Below are 27738 nucleotides of genomic sequence, written 5' to 3'. Positions count from 1 at the left end.
AAAGAGCTTCATACTAAGAGCTTAATACAAAACTCATACAGAATTTAATGACACTAAATAAAACTTTGACTTTTGTATGAACACAAAAACCCTGCTGTTCGTATATTTACAGAATGACTGTCAACACAACATGCTAAATATAAAAAGCACATGGCTATTAAATAATCTTATCACATACATATACTTTTGCATGGATTGCTATATGCAATGGTTTCTTCGTGTTATGTACTTGTTACCTCTGTAACTTTAAAAAAATATTTGCTTTTTTCACGTTTTTTAATTCAATTTTTATTGCAGAAACAGGAACATATAGTTTTCATAATACAAGATAACACCCTTTAAAGTAAAGCAATAATTCGTATTCATTAAATTAAATATAAAGTCTGCCAAATCGATCCAAAACTTGTTTACGAATTTACAGTCAAAAATGAAGTGAGTCAGTATCTTTTTCTCATCATTACAAAAACATCAAATATCTTGATATTAAAGATTTATATGGGTAAATGGTATGTAGAATTTTGAAGTGTATTTCCCTTATTTTACTATTAATACTATATTTAAAAGGAATTAACCAAACTCTTCTCCAGTCAATATTCTCAATTATAGAGTTCCAAAAAAAGTCCCTTCTGGAGATATTTTGTTTTGTTTTTGGAAAATATTACAAATTTGTTTGTTATTACATTTTATCTCAGTTAGCTCAACACCTTCTAAAATTAATTTTGGATTCGTCACAAATAAAGAATTATAACAAATATGACTTTTGACTAAGTGTTACAGGAATAGCTTTAATAACTGAATTAAATTCCAAATTCCCTAAACTGCACAGGAAAATTGTAAATGAACATGAATTGTTCGTAAGTTAAAAGATTCCCAAAATTGTCAAACATTTTTATAAGACGATTAATGTCTCTGTTGAACCAATTTGTGGAGAAGCAGTTATATTACCATTATTCCAAATGAAAGAGGTGTGAGGAATTGCTAATACTTGCTAATATCCATTTCCAGTATGATGTCACTTCCTGAAGGAGGGGTCAACCTACTGAGGAACACCTGTCTTTTTATTTTTGTTTAAAACAAAATTTCCAGAAAGGAAATGAAAGAAACACATGAAATATTAAAAACATCGCAAAAACTCAAAATCACAAATAATATAGTTAATATATAAATATTCTAGCTATATAAAGATATACAAGAACATAATACACAAAATATTTAAATAATTTAGATATAATATATAATGTTTGTTATATACAATGTCATTATATAGTATAAAATTGAATAACAATAAGTTAATATATTATTTAAATAAACATATATTTTACTAATAACTATTATAAGTGTACATAAATATTACACATCGTGTTACAATTCATCACATATATTTAAACACATACACTGTATTGTAGGAATGACCCAACTGTAGGGTTGCAGTTGTTTTAGGGGTGCTGCATTTCCTCCAGGAATTGGGGGAGGTGTTTCGGGAGTCACGTGACCGCGACCTATCTGTGCCGACCCTTTGTTGTTGGGATTTTCAGCAAGGAGAATAGCGATATTATCCCGACAAGAAAGCACCGAGATCGCTTACAAACGCCGCGGGGAAAAAAAAACAATTTTTGGAGCGCGAGAACCGATCGAGGCGCGTCGCGTTCGGTCTCATCGCATTCGGATACGCAGCGAAACACGCGCACATACGAGATGCACACAAAGACGTCCGCGAGCTGTTATTGAGACATTCACGGGCTCATGCAACACACGCACGTGAACGCAAACCCATGCAAATGTGCTGGTGATCGAAATGCACGTTTGTTTTTAACCGGAGTGATGCTTTCACGGCTCGATCTGCCTCGCTGGGACACAAACACGGTTTAAAAGGGAAGCATTGGGATATTTGCTCCGCATCAGCCATAGGTTGCTTTGTTTCTTGGCATCTTCATTGAACAGGTTAAAGAGGAGATAAAGACTGCTGTACATCATGTTGGTGGCCAGTGTTAGGTGGACCGGATCCGAACTGTCCGTGTTCTGCTTGCTGACTATCACCGTCCCCACAGTCCTGGGATCAGTTCAATCCTACCCGCAGAACACCGACTGTGTATCCGGCAAAGGGAAAGGCTGCTTAGGTACAGTATGCTTTAAAGATTGCATGTGTTGCATGGGATGCATGCTTACTTTTATATCTTCATTGCAGATATTTGTTGTTTAGCATCTTGAAGATGGAGATTCACGCATGGCCTCTGGAGGCATCCATGATGCAGACAGTGTAGATGCAAAACCCACAGAAACGCTTCCAGTGAAATAAATGAATTGCCTAGAGATGCGTGGGGTTATTTTTATTTCTGTACTGCATCTTTGAGGTATTTTGATGGCTTGAGTGAGTTATTTACCTCACATACATCAGATCAGGTGAGACAATATACTACAAGGGATGCATGAACCCCACCCTGTATCATCACCCTCAACAGGGTCTGTCATGGCCATTCATTTCCATAGATTTAAAGCATTTGGGGTGTGGTAAATGAGACTCTGGGCTTTACGTTATGCTTGGTATGGTTTTCTGGATGTGCATGGGCAGGGATAGGCCAATTTTTATGTTTTAAGCCACGTGGTTTATCCTGCATTATTAGCTGCGGTTTGAGAAGGCATCAGTGAGCAGGGGTTTTGTACCATCCCGAATGGACTCGGGGCCTGTTTTAAAAGCTTGCCATGATGCTTTTCTTTGTCTTTAATGTCCATGATTCTTTGAAATGTGTTTGTCGTCTTGAGATTGAATATTGGATGTAATGTAATTGTCTAGTTGACGCTCTGCCTTGTTGCATTATGTCACTGGTTTTGTGATTGCTTTTTGTACCCCCATATAGGCCTATTTACAAAGCACTATTTAGCTTATTAATGTAGTTAGATAGATATTGTATTTTGGTTGTTTATTCAAGCCAAAAGTGAGTATTAACTGGTAAATTAGCCACCTGATGACTTTTTACAAACAGACGGAAATATTAAAACAGGAAGCCTTTTGAGTGTAACCTTTTAACCAAATGGTCCATAGTCTTTTGGGTCATCAAATGTAATGTAAACTCTCCAGATGGGCCGTGTTTTGTCTTTTGAGTGCTCTTTCTTTTTTAAATCCTGACACCCTTTTTGTCACCTAGAATTAATAGAAGGGAAAGCAGTTGACAATAGCGTCTTTTGTGCGCCGGAGTTCTTCGAGCATTCAAAGGTCCAGGCACCAGTGGTTTAATCAGTGGCCGTCCTGCATAAGCGCAGGGCTGGTTTTGTAAAAGGCAGGGACACAATGGAGCGAGTCTCATGGGCATCAGAATTACCCCGAGCGGTCGGCCTGTGGTGACCGCAAGCATAAAAAACTGAGGTTATTGATGCTTCTTGGCTTAGTGGCACTAATTTACTAGACGGACTATATTTTGCCATTACAGTGACATTTATCAAAGTTGTCAGATGCTTTTATCCAAAGCCACTGAATTTGAGCTATAGATTTTTTAGATCCATATTTTTTGCCTTGAATAGGCGTACTTGCAATGATTTCATAGAAGTAGTGCTGTCACGGATGTGTTTTGGTTTACTTGCATCAGTTTCGTTGGTCTCAAAAAGTGCAGTGCTCAATGGTAGTGTTTGAGATTTGGATCTAGGACTGTCACGATTGTTAAATAATCATCTCATCGCGATTGTTTGACCTCATCGCGATGGTTTCAGTTCATCGCAATTATTGTTATTATATCTCTATTATTATTATTATTATTATAATATCTCTATAGAAGACACTAGGGGGAGCTGTAGTGCATCTGCATATTGCATATTTTTATTGTATATCACTTTAGAAAAAACTAAAGCGTATACCATAAAAATAACCTGTAGTACAATTTATTTCAGCGTGAAAACCAGTCTACCAAAATCTCATTAACATAGAAGTAAACTTTTATTGTAGTCTTGCAAGTGAGAAAAAAAAAAAAGATTAGAAGCTTTTCTATGACTGATAGCATTTTAATGGTGGCTTCAATTCACTCCTCATCAATTTACTTAATTTAAAAGTATTTGGCGGTTGTATTATTGACAGGTAAAAGCCTAAACCTTAAGTATGATGACCCAATTTTTTCCTATGTATTTCCAAGATAAAGAACATAGTCTTTTTATTCAGAACAACATGGTTGTTTCAAAGCTGAATAAAAAATGTATGAGAATTAAAAGTCAAAGCTCTAAAACAGACAATTAATTGTCATAATCGCAATGATTTATTAGACAATTAATCGTCAGCCAAATTTCATAATCGTGACAGCCCTATTTGGATCTTAAAGGAATAGTTCACATTCAAAACGAAAATTCTGTCATCGTTTACTCACCCTGTTGTCATTTTAAACCTGTGTGATTTTCTTTCTTCTGCAAAACACAAAAGACGATATTTTGAAAAATGTCGGCAACTAAAAACCGTTGGTCCCCATTGACTTGCAATGCGAAAACGTCAATGGGGACCAATGGTTTTCTTTTTTTGTGTTCTACGGAAGTCAAAAAGTCATACAGGTTTGAAATGACATAAGGGTGTGTAAATAATGAAAGAATTTTCCATTTGAAGGTGAACTATCCATTTAAAAACACAGCTGTTCAATATAGCTTGTGTACATTTTAAGTACTAAACGTGTTTTGTCAATCCATGGTTGGGTACATAGAAAATGTCCATTTCTGACCCAATTGTTGAAAAAGTTGAGTTGAAAAAAATGTTTTTTTTACCATTTATTAATATTTGTTAATGAGTTAATACAAAAGTTCATGTTAGTTTATTTAGTTCAAATGCTGAAATTAACATGAACAAAGATGAAAAAATGTTCATGGTTAGTTTCTACGGTAAACAAAAACAATCTTCCTGTAACGTTACTGCCTTACTCTTTCCATCTGAAAATTGTTAGTTAAAAAACGAACCCTTCAGCCCTTAACTTTTAAGTGTAGGCCTAATGCGTTCGTGAATCTAACATCTTATTTTGACCCATTTGAATTTTAGATAATGCCATTATCTAATGTGTTTTAAATAGAATTTACTGCGAGCACATCCTGTGCACTTATCAATCAGGACATCCGTCTTTATTGTACCTGAATGGACACGCTCGCTTTGAACCTACACTGAATAATTTCTTAAGTACTTCTTCAACCTGTTTCAGCGCATCTGATAGAATATCAATTGATGCTTGACCGGCATTTTCTATTCAAGGATACGGGTGTCCTAAACCAAGGCCGTGTTTGAAAACCCAACTCTTAAGCTCATCGGTCAATTTAATGGCTTTCCATTGAGCAGTCAAACTGCCTCTAAATCACTGGGCTTTGAGGGAGATGCTTTATGCACACGGCTTCCCCATAGCCCGCAGCTCTAAAATCAATGGGGTCCGCTGTGGCGGGGCGAGAGGTCGGACGGAGAAAAGCTGTATTGCGACGCTTTGCATAATGCACGTGTGTAGATGTAGCGGTTGCATGCAAACCCATTTAAAGCAGTGTGTTCGCTGCATGCTTAGACCCGGCTCGGTGGAGTTGATACTTCAACTCCATCAAATCTCCTGCGACATCTGAGCAATAACAGTTTCTTCCGGGTGTACCAGTTTTGTGTCATACCACCGAGGTGTGTTTTGGTCTTCTGATGTCATGCTTGTGGATTCTTTCATTTCCATTCCAGCATATAATTAAGAAGCAATTATTTTAAGGAAGCCCGTCACAGATGGTGCCTTCAAAGAGGCCCAGCCCACAGTAAACCGCAATTACTCCCACCCACAGCCTCTGCCAAATGGACCATACTGCTAGTCCTTTGTTTCTTCATCTGTAGTTATACCATTACTTTGACGGTAATACTCTAAGTTCACCTTGCATACTTCAGAAGACCTTTTTCCTCAAGTTAGATTTAGTTATGGGGGTGTTGGTGTACTGTATATCGCAAAGCAATCATACCACATTAAGAACACCGAACTCGACTGATGCGTGGTGACAGGTGTGCAAACCATGCGATTAGAATTTAAAGCTGAAACATCACCTGGTTCATGATACATTCTTTGTGCTACAAATGATCTTTTAAGAAACAGAAAGGGTCTGTGGAAGCATTCATTCATATATTTACAGTATATAGCTGTAGAAAAGATTAAGAGACCATTTCGCAATTATTTTCAGTTTTTCCGAATTACTATTTATAGGTATGAGTAGGGATGTAACGATTCACCGTGAGCCGGTTGAAAATCGGTTATAATGAGTGACGATTCAATTCGGTTGAGGCTTGAACTGAATCGCAATACATTCTTTGAACAGCAGGGGCCGCTATTTTCACTGCAAACCTAAACGTGGATGCTGATATTTCTTAAATGCAAAAAAATCCAAGAAAAGCACAGACAGTATTAGTTTGTTTATATTAAAGAGACTTTTTCTATTATTAATTTGTTATAAAATCGCAGTTTACTTTTGTTATTTGAAATAAAACATTATTTTATTATGCAAAGAAACGTGAAGCATTTAAGAAATAATGCAAGGGAAGTTGTTCATTTCTAATTTGTTTCAACTCATTTTTTAAAAATAAATCGTGAGTAAATCGTGAATAAATCGCATCGTGAGATCAGAATCGTGAATCGCATCGCATCGTGAGCTGAGTGAATCGTTACATCCCTAGGTATGAGGTTAAATAAAAGCAATAAGCCCCGCGAAGCAGTGGGTTACAGTCATTAAAACCCCCTTAGCTGTTATAAAATGCACTGTAACCCACTGCTTCATGGGGCTTATTGCTTTTATAAAACGGTTATTCCATATCCATAGCAAGGTTTCATAAAATAAAGTAAATGAAATGATATTTAGGCTGTGTAATGCGGTCAGCCGTTATAAATCGGGGTATTTTATAACGGCTTAGAACTCTGCTCAGCCAATCGGAATCAAGGACCAGAACTGACAGTTGTATAATTATCATCATGAAACATCGTTTCATTCTGCGAACCACCAACAATATTTCTCCCAAATTTCAAATAAAAATGTTGTTTCTATTTGCATTTATTTGCAGACTGGAGAAACAGGTCAAAATGTTGAAATGTTTTTTCAGATCTCGAATACTGCAAAGAAAACAAGTTCATATTCACATAATATAAGTTAATATAATTATATATTTTTTATAGTATAATGCAATGTAAGTCGCTTTGAATAAAAGCATCTGCCAAATGCATAAATATAAATGTAAATATTCATTTTTAAGCAAAACAACAGTCATATTTGTACATGTATTTAGAAACAAATTCAAAAATAATTTGTGATAACCTCTTCATTTTTCATCTTTGTACTGTATGTTGGTTTTTAAAGCTCCAGTAAGAACACTTACATTATCAAACTAAATGAACCCGCTGTCATACGGATCAAAGCTCTGACATCTGTCAGCCCCATCGCATCAACAGTGTGACGGTATGACCGATTCATACCTTTCATTCTTTGATCTTGCGGTTATCCTCCTCTTTGATCTCAAAGATTCGGCTGAATTTATTACAGCAGTTCTCGACTGAAACTCTGAAATGAATTCTGTTTGGAAATCGTTACAAAAACCAAGAAGCTCTCCGTTCTCTTTTTAGAGCCTTTACCACAATCTCAATATTCCCTGCGCTGACTGCCAGGATATACATCTCTCCATTCTTAAACTGCATTTGCCTGCTTTAGCTGTACTTGTCACCACCAATACAAATTATAGCCTGTCCACTTTTGCGTGCCTTATACGCCAGGGGCAAAGAGGCACTATAGACCAAACCCTTCTATTGCTCCCCCCCCCACCCCCACACAGCAGTTTACAGTTGTACAATTAAAGCACAGCCCGGAGCATTCAGACCCATTCAGAGAGATAGAGTTTCATCCCTCGGGAGAACACAGGACAAATATTCTCCTTCAAGCACGATTATATCAAAGAATATTGAGTATCCAGTTAAAAACAGCCTAACAGGAATTTGTAACTATTTTACCAAGTGGTTCATTCTAATGAATTCCTACAATAGTGTAAAAACGTACAAAGATTAGTACAAAAGAAGATATATTGAAGAATGTTGGTAACCGAACAACGGCAGTACCACTGATCTATATAAATGACTGGATTGCTTCATGACGTCATAACACTGAAGCTACAGCGCCGCCACGTTGGTATGCCCAAAGTTTTACATTTATTCAAACATTTATGTTGAAAATAGTACAAGGGATGCATTTCAATATTATGTATAACACTACATTTGTAAACATAATACACAGAAAAGAAAAAAATCGTAAATCATAAATTTAAATGAAAAATAATAATAATGAAAATTATAAAAAGATGCCCAAACGTTCTATTAAATCAATAGGGAGTTATCACATATTCATGATAAAACGGTAAATTACCAGTCCCCGATTTTATATCTAAAGTCTCACAGTACATCCTTACAACGCAAATGTCTTAAGCATGTAAATGGTTGATTATTTGAAGTCTGGGATTTTCCCGTCTTATTAGATATGGAGTGAGTTACGTTCATTTTCATTACAGTAGCGTACATATCAGACCAGCTGACTAACGGAACACCTCAAGATATGACAAATGTGCTTATTCTAAAGTCTAAATACAGATCAATCTAGGCTGTATATGTTCTTTAAGTCATGAAGCTTTATTTGTAAACATTTACACGTGTGTCATTACAACAGTGTGCAATACACATTCACCTTCTATACATTAATTTCTATACGTCGCTATTCTGCCCAACATAAACATTGGAAAAAACAACAGAAGTAACAATTACTTTAAACACACATGTGTACTAAAACCTTATCGTGCGCCTAATAAGATGAAAAACTGGTTATTTTAGATGGTCATTTTGACTGTAAGTCAATGGCGCTCTCTGTCAGTTGGGCACACCAAGATGGCGGCGCGATCGCTTCCAGTGGCTTCACCTTCTGCCATTGGTTTAGTGTTCTAGGCGCAATCCAGTCATTTATATAGATCAGTGGGCGGTACTTATTCACTTGCATTGGTTTTGTGTCCATACTATAGAAATGAATGGGCAGCGCCGCTGTTCACTTACCAACATTCTTCAAAATATCTTCTTTTGTGTTCTGCAGAAGAAAGAAAGTCATACAGGTTTGAAATGACAAGAGGGTGAGAAAATGATGACAGAATTTTCATTTTTGGGTAAGCTATCACTTTAAGCTAGTTATGAGACCAGGTTAAGATCATAACTCTATCAGCAGCATCCCTAACGATTTTCATTATTGTAACAAACCTCAATTTCTGTTAAAATACTATAAGCTTTGAATAAAGACATACGCAAGTAGCATCAGATGCATTAAAAAGTCCTTAAATAGAAATTCAAGGCCCAATATAACGCCACAACTTCCTATTTTTTTAATGAGAGACTTTGCGGGTTGTATTGATCCGTTGAGGAGATGAGTATCGACCGGTCGTGAGCGGATGAGCTGTTTGGCTACAGGCAATGGACTGATGTCCTTATCTTTCAGATATCATTGATTTCTGCCTGGGCTCTGATTATCTGTGCTCAGTGTGAGATCTGGGGCTCACGGCCCACTTTAGACCCAGACACATTGTGCTTTGTGTTTGTTTGGAGACGGACGTGCAGAAATGGGTCACTTCAGATGAGGGAGGTTTAAGAGAATCGAGAATTAAATTAGGTTTTTTGTTACAGGTCACAGCATTTCTCTGGAAGTCAATATCGGCTCAGTATGCAGAAAAATGTGCGAAGTTGAGTATGATGTGGGAGTATTTGCCAACAAACTGTGAGAGAAATGTGACATTTGTGAGTCAAAACATTACAAAAATGTTCATCTAATATTTTTATAGCATGAGATGAAATACATGCACTGAAAATAATTATTATGTGCCTTAGATGTTATGAAAAGAAATGATTAAAATAAACTTAATAGAATTATGTTCCTGTTTTTAACAAAAAACTTGAGTTAAAATAACTATATAAATAAAATCTACTAATTTTGGTTAAGATTTTAATTAATTTGTTTGAGTAATTTTAATTGAACACATTATCAAGTAAATACAACTCAATTGTATTATGTTAAACCCATTTAAATTGTTAAAATTAAGTTTACTTATTTATTTTGTGTTGAGACTACATAAATCATTTTTGTAGATATAACTACCTTGGCAGTTGATCTGTGGTTCCCAGCATGCTTTGCATCTGACTGCATTAGGAGATTAATTTTCCAGATTAACTATCATTTTAAGTGTTTTTTAGTAAAAAGAAAGACTTGTTCGTGTTTTGTGTTGATTTATATTTGAGATTTAGGAGAGTTTTGTTCTTATTTTTAAGTGTGGGTTTTTTAAGTTGATCAGATGAGGTGCTTGTGCCTAGGCTGAGGGAGGCACGATATTTGTCATGAAGTGTGTTATTTCACTTATTGAGCAGCTAATGCCAGTACAGAGACCACCAGTCTCTTCTCACTTGACCATCTATGTTGTAAAAATAGTATATTTTAATATGAAAGTACGGTGAAGTTAGAGTTAGACACACGTTTTTGTTCAACTCAAATGTTTTTATTTGTTTACATTTAGTAATATTTACTTAATATTTTAACAAATACTAAATGTATATGTAGCGAGGAAGGCTGGACGAGAGCCGTGGGGCAGGAAGGCGGGGCCGGTGGCGTGAGTGATAATGAGTATCAGCTGTACGCGCACCGATCCCGCATGCCTCACGGGGGAGCTCGGGCGAGCGATGGGACTGCCGACGAGAGAGGACCGGGCCCGGAAATGTTACGTTTTGTTTATGTTTGTGTGGCCGGCAGTCGTCCGTGAGGGGCTGCCAGCCTGTTTTTACTGCTATTTATTGTTTATTTTGATTAAAGTGTTTGAATGTTCGCCGGTTCCCGCTTCCTTCCTTCCCGTTTTATTGAGCTTTGCTACAGTATATAATAAGTAGAATTTACTTTATTCTGGTTAGTAAGTTGTACTTGAATTATAGCAGCACGTTTTACTTAAAAAAAATTCGGTGTAAATTGTCACGAGGATTTTATTAACTAAATTCTACAAGTTATTTATTTCAATAACAGTAAAATATATAAAAGTATATATATATATATATATATATACACACACACACACACACAAGTAAAGTATCATCATTCCGTACCGTGGTATGTTTGAAAGTATTATCCTTTAGGAAAATAAAGCACGCTTTTAGTAAAAGTCTAGTAACATGTTTTTTTGTGTAGATTGAGTACCTTTTGTATTTTTATAGTTTTGCTATACAAATACCATGGTAAACTATGGTTACTGTGGTCAAATTGTGGTTCATTTGTAATTGCTATTGTTTTAATAAAAATAAAACTTGAAAACAATGGTTACTAGTTGAATCATGGTTAATTTAGCAAAGGCTAGTTAAACACCGTACAAATACCATCACTTTTATGTTTTAAAAACATATTACTTCAAGAAAACATATTAGTGTGTTCAAATGCACTGTATGCTGAAATCCAGCTGGATTTGAAGTCATTATCATGCGGTCTGTTCCCACAGGCACTGTTCCTAACACATCATTTATCAAAACACTTTAACACCTTCATACATTAACCTTTCATCTGTTTACAACACTCTTATTAATGGACTTCTCCAGCCGCTCCTTCAAATGTCTTGTCTTGCGTTCTTTGTATCTGAAACACAAAGTCTCTTGGCTGGGTTTCTGTGGCTGCAGCATTTGTGTCGTTTTCAAATGCGTCGCTCGGTTTTTAAGTGTGCGCTCTTCATTAAAGGTGTCTGACAGATCTGCTCGGATTTACACGAGGGTGTCGGCTCTTTTGTGCCTCGGTCATGACCTGCTGTTGTTTATATTATTATATCATCATTTATATACTGATATTTTTATTATGCACTGCTTTGAATTGTGTTTGAAATAATTTCACAATTATAAAGATTTTAACAACACTCAAGGCTATAGATATTTATATATATATATATACAGGATATAGATTTTCTGTTTCCTACATTTTATAGATAAAAGTCCACATGATCGAGCAAAACTGTTCACTCTTTTTACATGGATCTTAAAGGGATAGTTCACCCAAACCTGTATTCTGAAGAAGAACACAAAAGAAGATATTTTGAAGAATGTATATACCCAAACAACATTGACACCCATTGACTTCCATTGTATAAACACAGAACCGATGTTAGTTTAGTTAACTGAAGTTAAAACTTTGAAAACGTTCCTGTTCATTGAAATCAAATAAAATATTGACCTAAAAATTATTGGAAAAACTTAACCCAAGGAAAATTTTAAATGTTGCCTCAAAAATAGTAAGTTTAAAGCAGTAAAATTATAATAATAAACAAAAACTAAACTAAAACAAAAAAAGTAATTAATCTTAGCATCATTAAAAATAAAAAAATAATAAAATGACAAAAGCATATACCAATATTTCTAAAACTTTACCTAAAATTAACACAAAAACTTAAAAGCTAATTTAAAATATTAATAAAACTAAAATCAAAAGTATAATAACTCACTTCGCAAACAAATAATCATATACAAGTTTACACCACAGAATGTTTCTTATTTATTTAGGACTGACCAATCAGAATCAAGTATTCCAGAGAGCCAGTAATAAAATCAGTTAAGCCCGTCTCTAAATGTTCTGTCAGTCCCAGCTGTGTGTCAGATGGAGGAAATGCTCTTGCTTAATTCCTTGTGATGGGCTTCCTACCCTCAGTCAGAGGTCTGAAACATGATTGGCAGTTAACGGTAGACAGCTGTTGGACACATGCTCTGTACAGCTGCTGTGGGTGCTGCTTCAGCTGATTTCAGATCAGTGTTATGCTGTTTAATGTTTGATGCTGGGTGGATGAAGCTGATTCAGCATGTGTATAATAACCTTGCTTTTATAGAATATTTGATGGCTTCTTATAGGAGAACCTCCATATGGAAACCTGTTATTAAGCCATTAACAGGTAATGCTTGTTGGCCACCTGAAACACCATCTTACATTAAGTACCCCAACATGTGCAGTAACATGTTTTCAGTTGACAAGAAACAGGGGAACATGTAAAAACCCTGCAAATGTTAATAAGACCGAAGCTTGAAGTTTAATTAACCTCACTTTTGATTCTCTTGCAGATCTGTCAGAAAAGAAGAGCGACCTGCGCGTTTGTGATGCGACCACATGCCGTTATGGTGGGACCTGCAGAGATAACGGTGCAGACCTCAAATGCGTATGCCAGTTTCAGGTACACGTTTTCATCCTTTTTCAACATTTATTCAGCTTTTCAACATTAATGGTTCCAATTTAAATAGATTTCTGGTGCTTTTCACAATTTTGCATTGTTGCAAAGCAGCTTTACAATTATATATATTTAATGAAATGCATAGTGCACACTCAACACTTACAAAAAATACAATTTCAATTCAAAATTTACATTTATTTCTGTTGCACTTTTTAGAATTTTGCATTGCAAAAAAGCTTTACAGTTAATACATTTTAGAACAGACCGTAGAGACAAAAGAAAAACCAACACAATGTCACGGCAAAAACGTAACTATTTTACGAGGTGGCTAATTTGTATAAATTTGTACGATCCCATTCGTACAGTTTAGTATGATTTGCTTTTGTACCAGTGAAAAAAATATGGTCAAAAACCGTCAAATTACAGACATAACTGCAAATTTACAAGATGTTATTTTACACAAAAAAATATTTTTACATTATACTTCTGCTGCCCCAGCTACCGGAAACTTTCTAGTTTTTACAGTCTATTTTTGAATTACGGTCAAAAAACATCAAATTACAGAAAAAAGACTGCAAATTTACAAGAAAAACAGGGATTTTCCTGTTTTTTCCTGTGATATCAGATTGGAAAAACAGTATAAATACAGTATTTATACTGTACAGTATAAATAAATAAGAACAGAAATAAATAACACAAAACAGGAAAGTTATGAAATATATATAGAATACATTAAAATATTTACCAAACATAAACTGCCTACTGTTAAGTGACTATATGAATTGGCAGAATAATTGCTTCCTTTCCCAATGTAATCACTGATAAATGTAACTATGTTTGTTGTATATTTGTGACCATGTATCAAAATTGTAATAAAGTCACAAATATGGTAAAGATAGCTTTTCTCTTTTGATTGTACTTCAGATGGCTTAAACGATCACACCGAATAAATACATCAGCATTGACCTTCATTCACTTTTTTTCAGTGATCAATGAGCTTTCTCAAATATATTTGCCAAAGACTTCCAGTCACTTATATAGTATAACTGTCCTACGGTCAGTTTTGCAGACGCTTTGTCTTGCTGCATGTGAGCAGCTTCTGACACGCATCATCTGTTTCTGTTTGCTGCAGTGCCCTAAGACTTACATCCCCGTGTGCGGGTCGAACGGAGACACCTATCAGAGCGAGTGCTATCTGAGACAAGCATCGTGTACCCAGCAGAGACCCATCTCGCTGGCCTCCGAAGGCTCCTGCTATCCCGGTGAGTCTCCGATGCTTCCGGAAACCAAACCGAACATCATCTGCCTTAGATCACATTTCAGTGACGGTGCTGGTTTTATTCAAAGTCACAAACACGCTTGTAAGATGCTGCTGCAACAAACAATGACAGTCTATGCCCCGGTTTCACAGGCAAGGCTTAAGACTAGTCCCAGAAATTAATTTGAAACCGGGGCATAATGTTGCCGTTTAACTTTACTGAAGGTTTTTTCAAAACATTGAGAGAACTTTTAGAGAACATTGCTCTTGGAAAATTAGGTGGACTCACTTGCCTCAATTTACACACAAGAACAAGAGGACTCTGGACTATTAGAGACATATACAGTATTAATTTGAGATTGAGATGGATTGAAATAACAGTTAATTTAATTGCTTTAAATATGAATTTTTATAATACTACTGTTTTAAGGCCCTCCCTGATTGGTCATTGCTGGCAATAAAAATGAAAGATATTGAATACTAATTCTAATTAGATAAGCTGTTTTAACATGATGTAAATGCAAACTGATACATGACCAGGGATGGATTACGGACCGTGCCAGTGCCCAGGGGCCCTTTGCTTCAAGGTTGCGCCATCCAGTTTGGTACAGAAAACCCAACAACAATGAAAACAAATGTTTATCTGTTTAATATATGGGTCCCATAGCCCATACAAGACCTCTGTGGATACCCTGTAAAAAAAGAAATGATCAACAAATCATGGCAAAATATGTTTTTATGTAACTTATTAAATTAAATTTAACTTAGTAATTAAATTACAGCACATTTAAATAGCATTTTCTGAATCTTTTGCTTGATGATTTGTTGTTTATAGACATGTGTCACAGGGGCATTTTATGTTGAGAAATCATTTTTTATTTATGTGATGCATTAAATACGTGTATATTTGACAGTTAATTAAAGACGTGTGTTTTTATTTGCCTTAATTTGGTCCATTGTTGATTTTTCGCTGTGTAGCTAATATTAGACTTCTATAAACCCTGTACAGATTATTTTTAGCGTAGCGCAGGCATTTGACGCAGAGTGAGAACGGTTTTAATATTCAGTTATCATCGTAACTTTCACTTTCTAAAAAGAATGGAAAAATTGTGGGAGGGGGCCATTGGAGGTAACTGGCCCCGGCCCTTTGAAGTAATCCGTAATCTGTCCCTGTACATGACAAATGAATTTTTAGCTCAAATTTATTTAACCGTGACGTCTTTTCATGCACTAGATAAGTTTAATAATTAATTAATATGCTTGTTAATACTACATCAATAGTATAAATTGTACTGTACAGTACTATTGCATAATGCTTAATATTTCATGCTGCATTGGTTTATGCAATACCAGTTAAAAATGACCCCTGCCTGTTTTTCTGGTTTCAGATAGCAGCTCAGGATCTGGTGATGGAGGTATGTTTTGTTTCCTTGCTTTTTTTTAGTAAATGGCAAAGACCGTAATATGTAGAAAACCGTAACCTTGTAATTTCTAGGATTTTGACCTATAGATTAAGATGATTCCAGCATTTCAAAACTCTGTAGACTAGCCAGAACCCGACATCTGGGGATATTTTTAGGGCCCGTCATGCTGAAGTTGGCAGGCCTGTGATATGAGCTAGTAGCTCTGAACCTCCCCTGCTCCTCTGGTTTGGGTTTTAAAGATGAAGGCCGCTCTAAAGCTGTCATTACTGCAAATTACAGAGCGCTGCAGAAGAGAGTTCTGTCCCTGCACACTGACCATTTCTAAAATGTATTTCATTCTCTCCTTAAATTAATGAACACTTCAAGAGTAAAAAAAGATTACACTTTTAAACATAAAGGTGCCAAAAAAGTTCAGTCAAAGGATCTTATTATGTGTGATGATTTTGCTGTAATGATTACCCTTTTATAGACCGCAGAACCCTTTTTCACTACAAATAACATGTTGTGCAACAGAAAGGTTTAGGGTATGTTAAACAGACCCTTATGTGACATGTGATTTATTTTTTCTAAAATTCTGTTTTATTTTTTCCCAAATTTTTTCTGGATTCTGTGTTCTCTGTTTTTCTACTATACGATAGTAATGTAGATGGTTTCATCGGACGCACATGCCTGGCCCGAAGTTAACTTCCGGTCTGTGTTTGGTTATAATATAACATTTGATTTATATTTAATTTATATTAATATTTATTGTATAAATCGTATTAAATAACAGTTATTGATTCTTTGCAGAGATCTACCCAAAGTTTGGGCCACGTAATGTTTGTTTATGTTGTTGCCTCCGAAACCGTCTATAATTGCACGCATAAAAAATACTTAAGTATACTATAGTATTTACTCAACTAAATACTAACATAGTAAAATACCAATATCCTACAGTGTTTTAGAACATTATGGGGGGAAATCCATAAAAATAGGGCATAATGTACTACTATTTTAATAAACCAGTATATACTGATTACTAAAAATGTAAAAAAATAAAAGTAAATTAGTATTTTTGATAATTGTACTAGGACACTTACTTTAATTTACTAAAGTAAATAATATAGTATACTGCAGTTTTTACGTGTTAGTGTCATAATTAATAGGACTTTTATTTTGATAGGTCGCCCGCCGCAAACTCCTTTACTGTGTTTGACAGTAGCTTTTTCTCAAAGCAGCACTGGAGACGCAGTTCTTGAATGACTTTTTTTTGTTGTTTTAAAATGTTTAAATGTACATATAAGCTAATGGAAGAAACACGCAAATAAAACGACACCTCTGTAGTTATATAGAAGTAAACAATTAACGTAAAGTAAACTGAAGAAAAAAATGATTCGAAAAGATAGCAGTAACGGATACATGACTTTCTGTAGCTAAAACGTCTTGGGTTCGACCCCCCAGAAACACAAACTGATAAATAAAAATACATACCTTGAATGCACTCACACAAATGTATTTATCTGATGTACAATAACTGAATCTGTCTCATCACTGTTTCACAGAATATGAAGGATCAGGCACAGATTCTGGCAAGAAAGTCACAAAATGCAGTAACTGCAAGTACGGCGCAGAATGCGATGAAGACGCTGAGGATGAAGACTCGTATGTGCTACATTTATTCTTTGCCAGTCTTAAGAGATTAGCCAAATGTTTCTAATGAATGACTTACTGTTTCATGCCAACGCATTAAAGAAATGAACGTTTGAACCTTTTATCCATATTTGAAAATTACAAACAACAGCCATTGTGTAATATAAAAGCACGAATGTTGGAAGGAATTCAGCTCTGCCAACGCCAAAACTTATCACTGCTCTCACGGGAAGCTAGAAAAAGTTTTTCTAGCGAAAGTTTTTTTGCCTGCTTTGTTTTCGCATTTCCATGCCAAGTGCTAATGAACAGTATGGATCCAATCCAGGAGCCGCTCTAGCTTCCAAGGACACAAGACTCCAGAGCCTTGGGAAAAATGTTCCTAGTCAGCACTCAACACATGTTATAGACCGCTATTAGTGGTTATATTACCTTAATGTACCACCAGGGGGAGACACAAATTATTCCAAACGTTTTTAAGTACTGCTGAGGTGCTGGTGGTGCCAGTCCAACGGTCATGTTATGAATTATGCACACATCACGTTCATCACATCTTTTTATGTGGCAGCTGTTCGTGTAAAATCGACTGCAGCGGCCACAATGAAAACCCTGTGTGTGGCACGGATGGAAACTCGTACCACAACCCCTGTCTCGTGCGAGAGGCGTCCTGCATGAAACAGGAGCAGATAGATGTCAAACATCTCGGGAGATGTCCAGGTCAGGCTCTGTCAGAGGTCGAAGGTCACAGCCCTGTAGACCTGAAATTGATATGGCATACAGCTAAATAGTCGCAGAAAATTGCAGATGTGAGATTTGTGAATGGTTGTGTCTTTTTGTCACTCAGACAAAACTAAGAAAACTGATGTTGGATCTCCCTACAAGCCTGAGCTTACTGGTAAGCACACTTCTAGAAATAAAGTCAGCACATGGTGGCTTAGATCCGATGCTTTATTGTAAATGTCTGATGATGTGTTGCTTTAAATGTAAAAGAATGGTTGTTGATAAGAACGAAACATATTAACTGATAAAATCTCTTAATATCTGAATTATTACTCCTAGACAGAAGTCTTGTGTGTCTCAGATATTTCTCCTGAGAAAAAAAACAGAAATCTCACAAATGTGTCTGTCATTAGAATTCCAGAAGAGATGTCAACAATGTCTCAAACTGAGCTCAGATTTGTCAAATCTGCAATCAAAAGTCAATATTATTGAAGATCTCAATATCAACATTTCAAATCAAATTTACCCAAATCCAGATTATTTGACCTCCACAATCTACATTCATTTTACACCTCCATACTCTTTATTTATTCTAACAATGGTCTCCTTTGTTTCTATTTTTATTCCTCTTAAGCAATATTAGGAGTAGCATCTAAGACTATGTTGATACTCAAATGAAACTAAGAACTCCATCAGTGATATTTTCCTTTTGTTTATTTAGTTTCAGTCACTGTTGATGTAGTTCAATAGTTCACGTTAAGCACTTTATATTTGTCTTTTAGATCCAGCAAAAGCAGGTGAAGGTAAAGGCTACGGATGGATGCCTGTCCCCTGCACGGACGACGCAGACTTCTGCGTTCACGGCCAGTGTGAATTCAACTACGGCATCGCCTCCTGCCGGTCAGTATTTCATGAGAATCACTTCACTTGTTTATAGACAATCATTTTATATATTTTGGTTTTGTATTACATATTTGTTCTTGTATTGACAGGTGTGAATCGGGTTACACCGGAACGCAGTGTGAGGAGATCGCCGACTTCAACATCTTGTATGTGGTCCCCAGTGGTCAGAAACTTCATTACGTGCTCATAGCTGCTATCATTGGAGCCGTGCAGATCGCCATCATCGTGGCAGTTGTCATGTGCATCACTAGGTGAGAGCCTTTGGTAGATCAAGTTATTATAAAAAATTTTAAAAGATGAGTTATTTGCCATTGAATCAGATTATTCTGCTTGTAAATTCACTCGATAGCCATAATCATGTTTAACTAAAATCTTTTAGAATATCTAATGGTTTTATTGTCAATATTATTGTGAACCATCCGTGGTTAAAACCATTACAAAATTCTTTATGTAGTGTATTTTTAGTCTTTTTCCAATAGGATTGAATGGTGTTTAAATAGATCCATCCATCATAAAATATACCACCCGTGGAACCCAATATATACCAGAAGAGACCCACATACACTGCATTATAATTTCATTAAATCCAATACAATTCCCATTATAACCATTAAATCCATTAGAATTTCTGTGATGGTTTTTATCGTTTTATTTCTGAACAACGATGCTTTAGTGGCAATGCTGAGAATGCCATCGTGATGGTGGTGTGTGTTTATGTTTCAGAAACTGTTCCTCTGATGTCTAATAACAGTGAATAATGGTGCCCAAAAGCACCATAGATTATGAATTTAATTATAGTGCAAGCTGTTTATGGTTCAATATTAACACAGGCCGTCTAAAACAAATCCCCGTCTGACACCCATTCATACAATCACAATCAATTCAAACACCGCTTGTTTAACGTTATGAGATTCATGAGTTTAATTATATTGCTTACAGGAAATGTCCTAAGAATAACCGCGGAAGGCGGCAAAAGCAGAACTTAGGACACTTTTCAACAGACGCCTCTTCAAGGATGAAGTAGCTTGTTTTTATTTATTTTTTTTGATACTTTTTGTACCGAGTGGATTACGATTATAATGTGCATTTTCATTTGTGCTTTCTTGACTCTGGACAACAAGGTTATTTTCGATTACGTTTGATTTTACGGGATGGTGCCTTATTGTTTGTTTGTTTTTCCCTGGACATTTTAGGTACTTTCAGTGGTAAACACTGTCACGTGAATGATAAAAGCCAGCTCCTTTTGTCGAGTTTTATTTTATTTTTTTACTTTTCTTTGTGGTACCACTTTTTTCCATGTATCATTAAATGTAAATCTCGGCACATGAATCGTGCCACAGAAACGGACGTCAATGATTTCATGGAATGTGCTTCTTGCTGAAAATAGGAACTCTGTCTTTTACCCTTGATTTATTTTATTTTTTCGTAAACATAGCTGAACACCAAATTGAATTGGTCACGAACAAGTTTGCCGAGGAAGTGCCGCCGTATGCGGTTTCTTTTGAAAGGAATTCCAGAGAATGAAATGCAATGTGTTTGACTAGCTACTCTTATCAATGTTGAAATGTTTGTAGTTTTTATGTTCTAATGTTATCGGTGTTGTTAATGTTGAAGCGAACATTATTGACATTAATTTAATTCTACGAACTGCATATCGCATGACCTGTGAAACTGTGTCCAGTGATGTAGATTTAATAAAATTCGGAGTCTCACAAATTCTTTTGTTAATTATACAGAGCCATCAGATTTACAAGAATTAAAAAAGGAAAACGTTATTACTGTAAATGAATGAAGGGAACTTTTCAACCATAATGCACTAGTTTATCCAAATCATCCAAAGTTCTGCGCTCTAAAAAAGGTTGGGTTGTTTCCACCCAAATGTGTACAAGATAAATCCAACCTAGAATATTCATACCCAACCATGCATTTAAACAACCCAGTATTGGTTTAACCGTATTTTACCCAACTAAACAATCCAGCGTTTTTCAGAATTAACCATCCTAAAACAATTTGGGGCGGTTTCCCAGACAAGGTTTAAGACTAGTCCTAGACTAAAATAAATGTAAGAGCTGTCTAAACTGAAAACAGTTAGCAGTGACATATCTTAAAATACATCAGTGATTTGTTTTGTCTCAAAATGCACAAAAGTAATGTTTTTTGTAAGGCATTTTGTAAAATGACTTAAATGTCCTAATTTAACTAAAGCCTAGTCCTGGCTTAAACTAATCCCTGTCCGGGAAACCACCCCTTTAAATTAGCTGTTAAACTGTGAATGAACATTAGAGTGTTGTGGTTTGGCTTAGTAACACAATCTCACAGCGTAATCTAATAATAAGATTGCTTTTCTCCTAGTTCTTTTGAACCCAGTTCAAATATTTCGCAGTTTGACCACATTGGTATCAATAGCATCATGTTCCAAATCTCAACCACATTACAAACAAATCAAATAGTCTATGTTAATAAACAAAGTTATATTGCAGTAGGCATCTATTGAGATGAGAAGAAAAAAGACCAAATCTCAAGAAGTTTGCTCATGTGACTTTTACAAAGATTGTATGGTGCTGGGTGTTGTCTGAATGAAGAGTTTTTTTTTTGAGATGCAAGTCAACCCAAGTAAGCAATGACACGACAGATGAGTAATTATAGCCGGCCCTGAGGTTTAATAATAGACCGCAGCTGGTGTCATCACTTCGCCGGTTTGGACAGTCCTCTTGGCCCAAGGAGAGATGAGATGAAGATCCTCTTCCTTATGGTGGATCATCTTCCCCAGGTCAATGAATGTTTGAGACCAGCATGTTTCCTTCAGGGTCTTTAAATACATATGCTTCACGCTAGTCCAAAAGCATTGTGGGTCAAATGCCTGCTGTCTGATTTGGAGTAAAAGTAAATGGTTTCACGAATTCAGACATCCATAAAGCAGCATTGTAAACCATAGTTGGTAGATGAGGTCAACACGGTTGAAAGAAAAAACACTTTAGGACAGCATAAATATAAGTCATCAGCTGTTCATTGAAGAAGATTAGTTCTAATCTCAGTTCGCTGAAAAATAAATACTAATGTTAAGAAAGAAGGGGGTTTCCATTATCTCAGCTGCATACATACGCATCTTCTAAAAATGACAAGGTGTCACCTTACCGTGGATATTTTTAACACTGAATTCATACCGAGCTGGTTTGGAGCCCCCCTTCCAATTCCCCTGCCCTCTTTTTCGATCTCTCCCAGTGTGTCTGCCCTTTGAACCTCATGTTCCCTATATACCGAAAGGGTGGAGCTTCTGTATTCTTCAACTTAGAAGCTCCAGGCAGAAGGAGAGTCTGTCTCATCCACGTCTTCAAGGACCCCTCACGTCTCCATGATCCAGTGTCCCGTCCCATCCCATAACCCAACACCCCCACATAAACTAACCCCATTCTTTAAACCAGTACCTCAGGCTTTTAGCAAGTACAGTCTAGGGTCCAGTGACAAGGACAGGCATGGCTGATAAACTCGGAGCGGCAGGTGCGGCGGACGAGCCCAGCACCCTGAACATCTTCTCTCTGCTGGAGAGGGTGTCTGGAATCATAGACAACGTACAGGCGTGCCAGCAACGTATGGAGGAGAGACAGCTGGAGCTGGAGAAAACCGTGAAGACCATCCAGACGGACGTCATGAAGCTGACGAAGGAGCACACGGCCACGAGCAGCAGTGTGGAGAAACTTCTGGAGAAAACGCGCAAGGTCAGCTGCCACGTCAAGGACGTCCGTGTCCGTGTGGAGAAGCAGAACATACGGGTCAAAAAAGTGGAGGAGACGCAGGTCGAGTTGCTGAACAAGAACAAGTTCCGCGTGGTCATCTACCAGGTAAGACTAGATGGTGATCTTTTGTGTTTGGGTTTTTGAAGGTACACTGTAAAAATGTTGGGTTGTTTCATACCATGGTTGGGTCAAGTATGGACAAACCCAACTGTTGAGTTTAAATGAGCCTAGAAAATGTCCATATTTGACCTAACCATGGGATTAAATAACACAAATGGTTGGGATTCTCCATATTTTACACAAGAGCGTAATGAAGTCTAAACAAAAGACTCCATGTTATAGACTTTACTAATATGATATGTTGAATTTAGTCCATCATGTGTTCTCTATAATTGACAAAGCTTGCTCCAAAATGTGGATCCATGCATTACTGTATATCTAATTTGGGTGAATGCAATAGGATTTAGCCTCAAAAGCCTGATCTGACACTTAGAACCCTGGACTTGTTGGGTCCAAACGAACTCAGTACGCATTGATTATCATTTGACATTGAGCTTGGCCACATTTCAGGGTCAGTAGGAAAGGCCATTAAAGATAGCCTGATAATTTCAAGATGGAAGGCCTTGCGTGATCCAAGATAAATCACGCTACACTAGCCGTACAACGTACGGCTTCATGTGGCCAACAACTAAAAAACAATGAGCAGGAATGTACTGCCAGTTCCATGTGAGACTGAGAACCTGAAAGGTTGGCAGCCATCTTGTCTGATATGAGGCAACATGCTGGACCATGTTATTTGAACCATGACGGTGTAGAAATGCACTGATATCCACCATCTGCTTGAGTGTTTAGAGGATTGAATCTTAAACTAAATAATAGTAAGTAAGTTAATAAAAGTAAGTTTACCCAAAACATAAGTACAGTAGTTGGCATACAGAAATGATGGCATCGCACAGGAACGCGTCTTTCTTTGTGAAAACTGAAAACACTGGAATAGATCTGCTTTTGTTTAAAAATGTCTTATTTTCTCTCACACGATAGCATCATACTTTGAAACGAGCGTCTGATCCCTGCACTGTGAGCAAGCAACAGCTGACAGATTTGTTCTGGGTTATTCTGAGAGCTAACGCGGTGAAGCTTCATGTCCTAATATAGTACTATCACATCTGACTGAGTGACGGTTAAAAAAGCCACCGACGGTCTTTAAATCATGAGCCAAAGTGATGCTTTTGTATCTTTGGTTGTTTTTTCTATAGAAATGTTGTGTTTTGCTAGTGTACGGTGCTGGTGTTGATCTTATGTTGTTGGATCTTGAATGGCTTGAGTCCATGAGCGAGTCAACCGTGCAACTTGATTCAGTAAGCTATGTATGTGGCATTTTAAATAAGCCGGTGGGGGCAGGTAATGAGAAAAACCAAATGCCAAATGTACACAAGCGCACAATAAAATCTATTGCTTTACAAAAAAAAATGGAAGAAAATTGGTGATTTTATATGAATTACATACAATTGTTAGAAAAAATCTAAACCCTGAGGTTTTCTGAAATGTACAAATGAGTTTGAATTTACAGCCACCAAATCTGGGTTACAAAATATGTAAGCCATTGCAAGAGATAAATTAAAATATCCTTGTGTCGTTAGATCATCAATTAAAGGTCTTTGATGTTCTTTGATATTCTCCTTCCACAGGGAGATAATGAGGTCCCAGCTGTAGCTGCACCCAAAGCATCTCCAAAGGGTGCCTCTGGCGGAGACGCCCCCGTGGACCCAGATGCATTAGAGATCACGCTCCCCGACTCTGATGAGGAATACATGGTCGTCGAGGAGGTCCACGACTCCACCGCCACCAGACTAAAGAAGACCGGCCTGAAGCGCATCGAAAGCCTGAAGCAAACCTTCTCGCGGGAGAACATGACCAAGACCAAGGAGAACCTGGGTACTAAGGTCAACAAGCTGGGTGAGCGTATGGTGCCGACCGAACGTCGTGAGAAAATCCGTCAGTCGGGGGAACGGCTGAAGGAAACCATCACCAAGACCGTGCCGGCAAAGCTGAACCTGAAAAAAGAGCGGACGGTGGCCGAAGGTCAGGAAGGAGCAGAGGGGACCACAGAAGGAACGGCACCCATCCCGCCACCGAAGGGTCGGAAGGCCAGCCCTAACATGGCCTACACGGAGCCGACGGTGAAAGATGGTGCGGACGAGGGTAAGGGCGAGGAAGTGCCGATGTACGATATGAAACAGCTTTCTTAAGCGGCGAGTGGGACTGAGAAAAACAAATCACATTTGGGAAAGACTGATGTGTAGATATTTGATTATGAAGAACCTGAAGGTGAAAAGACGGGGCCGGTCGGAGACCGTGCTGTTGGGACGAACAGTGGACGAATTGAGAAAGTTGAACACTACACACAATATATATTTTTCTTTGGATTTTCTTGTTTACAGTTATTATGGACTCTGAAAAATGGAAGAATTGTGGATGTCTCACCAAAGTAATACAATAAATAGCGAATGGCTTTTAATTTTACATTAAGCAAACAGGTGAACTGTGTTTTTTGTTTTGCTGGTCACGTGATATCAAAATATTTGCCGCAACATTGAGAAAACGTATTTAAAACATAGCGTTTTTCATAACTTTTTTGATATGGTAAAAATATTGAGTGCACGTTTTAGGAATGAACATAGAATTTGTAAGACGTGTGTTACAAAAAACAGCTGAATGTACAGTTGCTGCATTCTGGACTTTATATGGAGAACTTCTAATATGTTCAGATATATATATATATATGTATTCTCGTGTTGATTGACATTCAGCATGAGCTGTCAATGATAAATTATTTAATTTTATTTTTAATTTAGACCTTGTAGTTGTTTTTTGTGGATTATTTAGTATGTATTGACGGGGATAACAAGCCATTTGTAAACACACATTTTCCGTGCCTTCCTGTGTTATGTAAACTTTAACAAACATCAACTTTTGCAATCTAACTTTGATGATCATTCATCACTATTTAGCTGAAGGATTTTTAAATAAATATAAATTTAAACACATTATATGCATTGATTACTATGTTGACTATTTTTACAGTAACATTTTGCATTTAGTCTTATTTCTTTTGATTTTACAGGGAGTAAATACGTAGCGTAGAATACATTAACCATATGCATGCATTCATATGTTTCTATGATCACTATGACAACACATAAAAATGCATAAGTCAATTATCAATAAATAACCAATGAATACAGGAAACTGCATAACAAAGAATGTTGACAAATGAACAGGCAACCAACTGGAGTCAATAAGAAACGTTATTATCAAATGTATACAGGGAGATGGTAGATAACATTTTCATTTAATGAACTGTATTCTTAAAAAAGAAGGCATTTCATCAGTTTACCAGCGAGTGTGTTCGGGAAACAATATTTGTAACTATGTTAGTTGCTCAATGACACAAGTTACTTTCGCATCCAATTCTTTCAATGGAAGTTTGGGAGTATAGCATCTCTCTTTTCAAGGGCTCTGGACTGAGTCTTCTTGAGTTCTGCGCCACTCACTGCATAAACGTGTACCACAGGCAGACCAGATTAAAAATGTATAATGCTGCACAGATAATTGATTTAATGTTGAATCAGTGTTGAGAATTTCACATTGATTTAACATTATATCAATTATCTTTGCTCTCTAGGTTTGCCTTATTTCTAGACACTTGATGGTGTTTTCTGAACTTTGACCAAAAATTGACACTCGCCATCGATGGCCAGTTTAAGGTCAGTAAAAGTATATAATTGTGGGCAGATGTAAAGATTATAAGAATTACAATAATGCAACTAGCTGTAAAACAATGAACCACTCGAGTGACTCCTATGTCTCTTTACCTCGTGATGTTTCTCCAGGATCTCATTGGTCATTCACTGACAGACTCCTCCCTGGTCTCGACCCTCTCTCCTGCAGCTGTCTTTGGGCTGGATCTTGAGGGTGGTTTCATTTAGTGGTGGGTGATACTGTAAAATCTGGTATTGATCCGATACCAAGTAAATGCAGGGCCAGTGTTGCCGATATCGATACCGATACCAATACTTTTACTTTTAAAAAGCATTCACTTGAACTCACATTTACTTTCCTGTTGATGAAACGTCATGATTTATCAGATGAATGCATCATTAATATGCTAAATCTGAATACATTTTCATGACTACTAAAATATTTTGTGATTTGTGCTCTTAATGTGCCTGTAGGCTAATTAATCATGTAGATGTTAAAACACGGGACATAATTTAAACCAAATAAATCTATTTATTTAGTTATTTATTCCTGTAATCGAATTTGCAAACATGAACTTTGCACCAAATTATTACTGGAAAATAGTAACAATAACAGATTAACAGAACTGAAAAACGATATATTGCAAAACAATTTCTCGTTATCCCAGTACTACTTCTATAGCTTAAAAAAAGTGGACAAAATTATTATTGAAGAACAAAGATTTTAAAACTGCTTTTCCATTTTTGTTCAGTGTTATGTTTAGAAAATAATAGAACAAATTAACATTGTTCCCTTTCATTACACTTTTTTAAGTGAATTTATAAACAAAGTGCACACTATTGAGAAACAAAGGAAATAAAGTGCTTAAATAATAAAGTACTTTCAATCTTTGGCTTTTTACCCCCAAAGGCACACTGCCATACATCGCAGTTCGCAGTGTTTTTATTCACCGAGGTGGTAAAACTCCACACGATGTTCCTCTTCTTTTCGCTGGCTGCAGCTGCGTCTGCGCGCTTGCGCTTGGCGCTGCTGAGTCACGTGATAGCAGACTACAAAACACAGCAGGGCAGGGAGGAGCAACGTGTGCAAAACTATGTGTATGGGAAATAG

General features: G+C 36.7%; 2 protein-coding genes across 2 annotated transcripts; both read left to right on the top strand.

Moving 5' to 3' along the window:
- Window positions 1-1475: 1475 nt before the first annotated feature.
- Window positions 1476-21080, top strand: tmeff1b (transmembrane protein with EGF-like and two follistatin-like domains 1b). Its single transcript, XM_057323039.1, has 10 exons — window positions 1476-2117; window positions 13095-13204; window positions 14334-14463; window positions 15848-15874; window positions 17425-17524; window positions 18078-18226; window positions 18354-18404; window positions 19012-19129; window positions 19222-19383; window positions 20072-21080. The coding sequence occupies exons 1-10, from the start codon at window positions 1973-1975 to the stop codon at window positions 20154-20156; spliced, it is 1077 nt and encodes a 358-aa protein (XP_057179022.1). The 5' UTR covers window positions 1476-1972; the 3' UTR covers window positions 20157-21080.
- Window positions 21081-21399: 319 nt separating this feature from the next.
- On the top strand, window positions 21400-25907 carry cavin4b (caveolae associated protein 4b). The gene is made up of 2 exons (XM_057323040.1): window positions 21400-22971; window positions 24555-25907. The coding sequence occupies exons 1-2, from the start codon at window positions 22606-22608 to the stop codon at window positions 25113-25115; spliced, it is 927 nt and encodes a 308-aa protein (XP_057179023.1). The 5' UTR covers window positions 21400-22605; the 3' UTR covers window positions 25116-25907.
- Window positions 25908-27738: the final 1831 nt, after the last annotated feature.

This window comes from Triplophysa rosa, linkage group LG23 (genome assembly GCF_024868665.1).
Source record: "Triplophysa rosa linkage group LG23, Trosa_1v2, whole genome shotgun sequence".
NCBI lineage: Eukaryota > Metazoa > Chordata > Actinopteri > Cypriniformes > Nemacheilidae > Triplophysa > Triplophysa rosa.
This window is presented reverse-complemented; position numbering and strand designations above follow the sequence as displayed.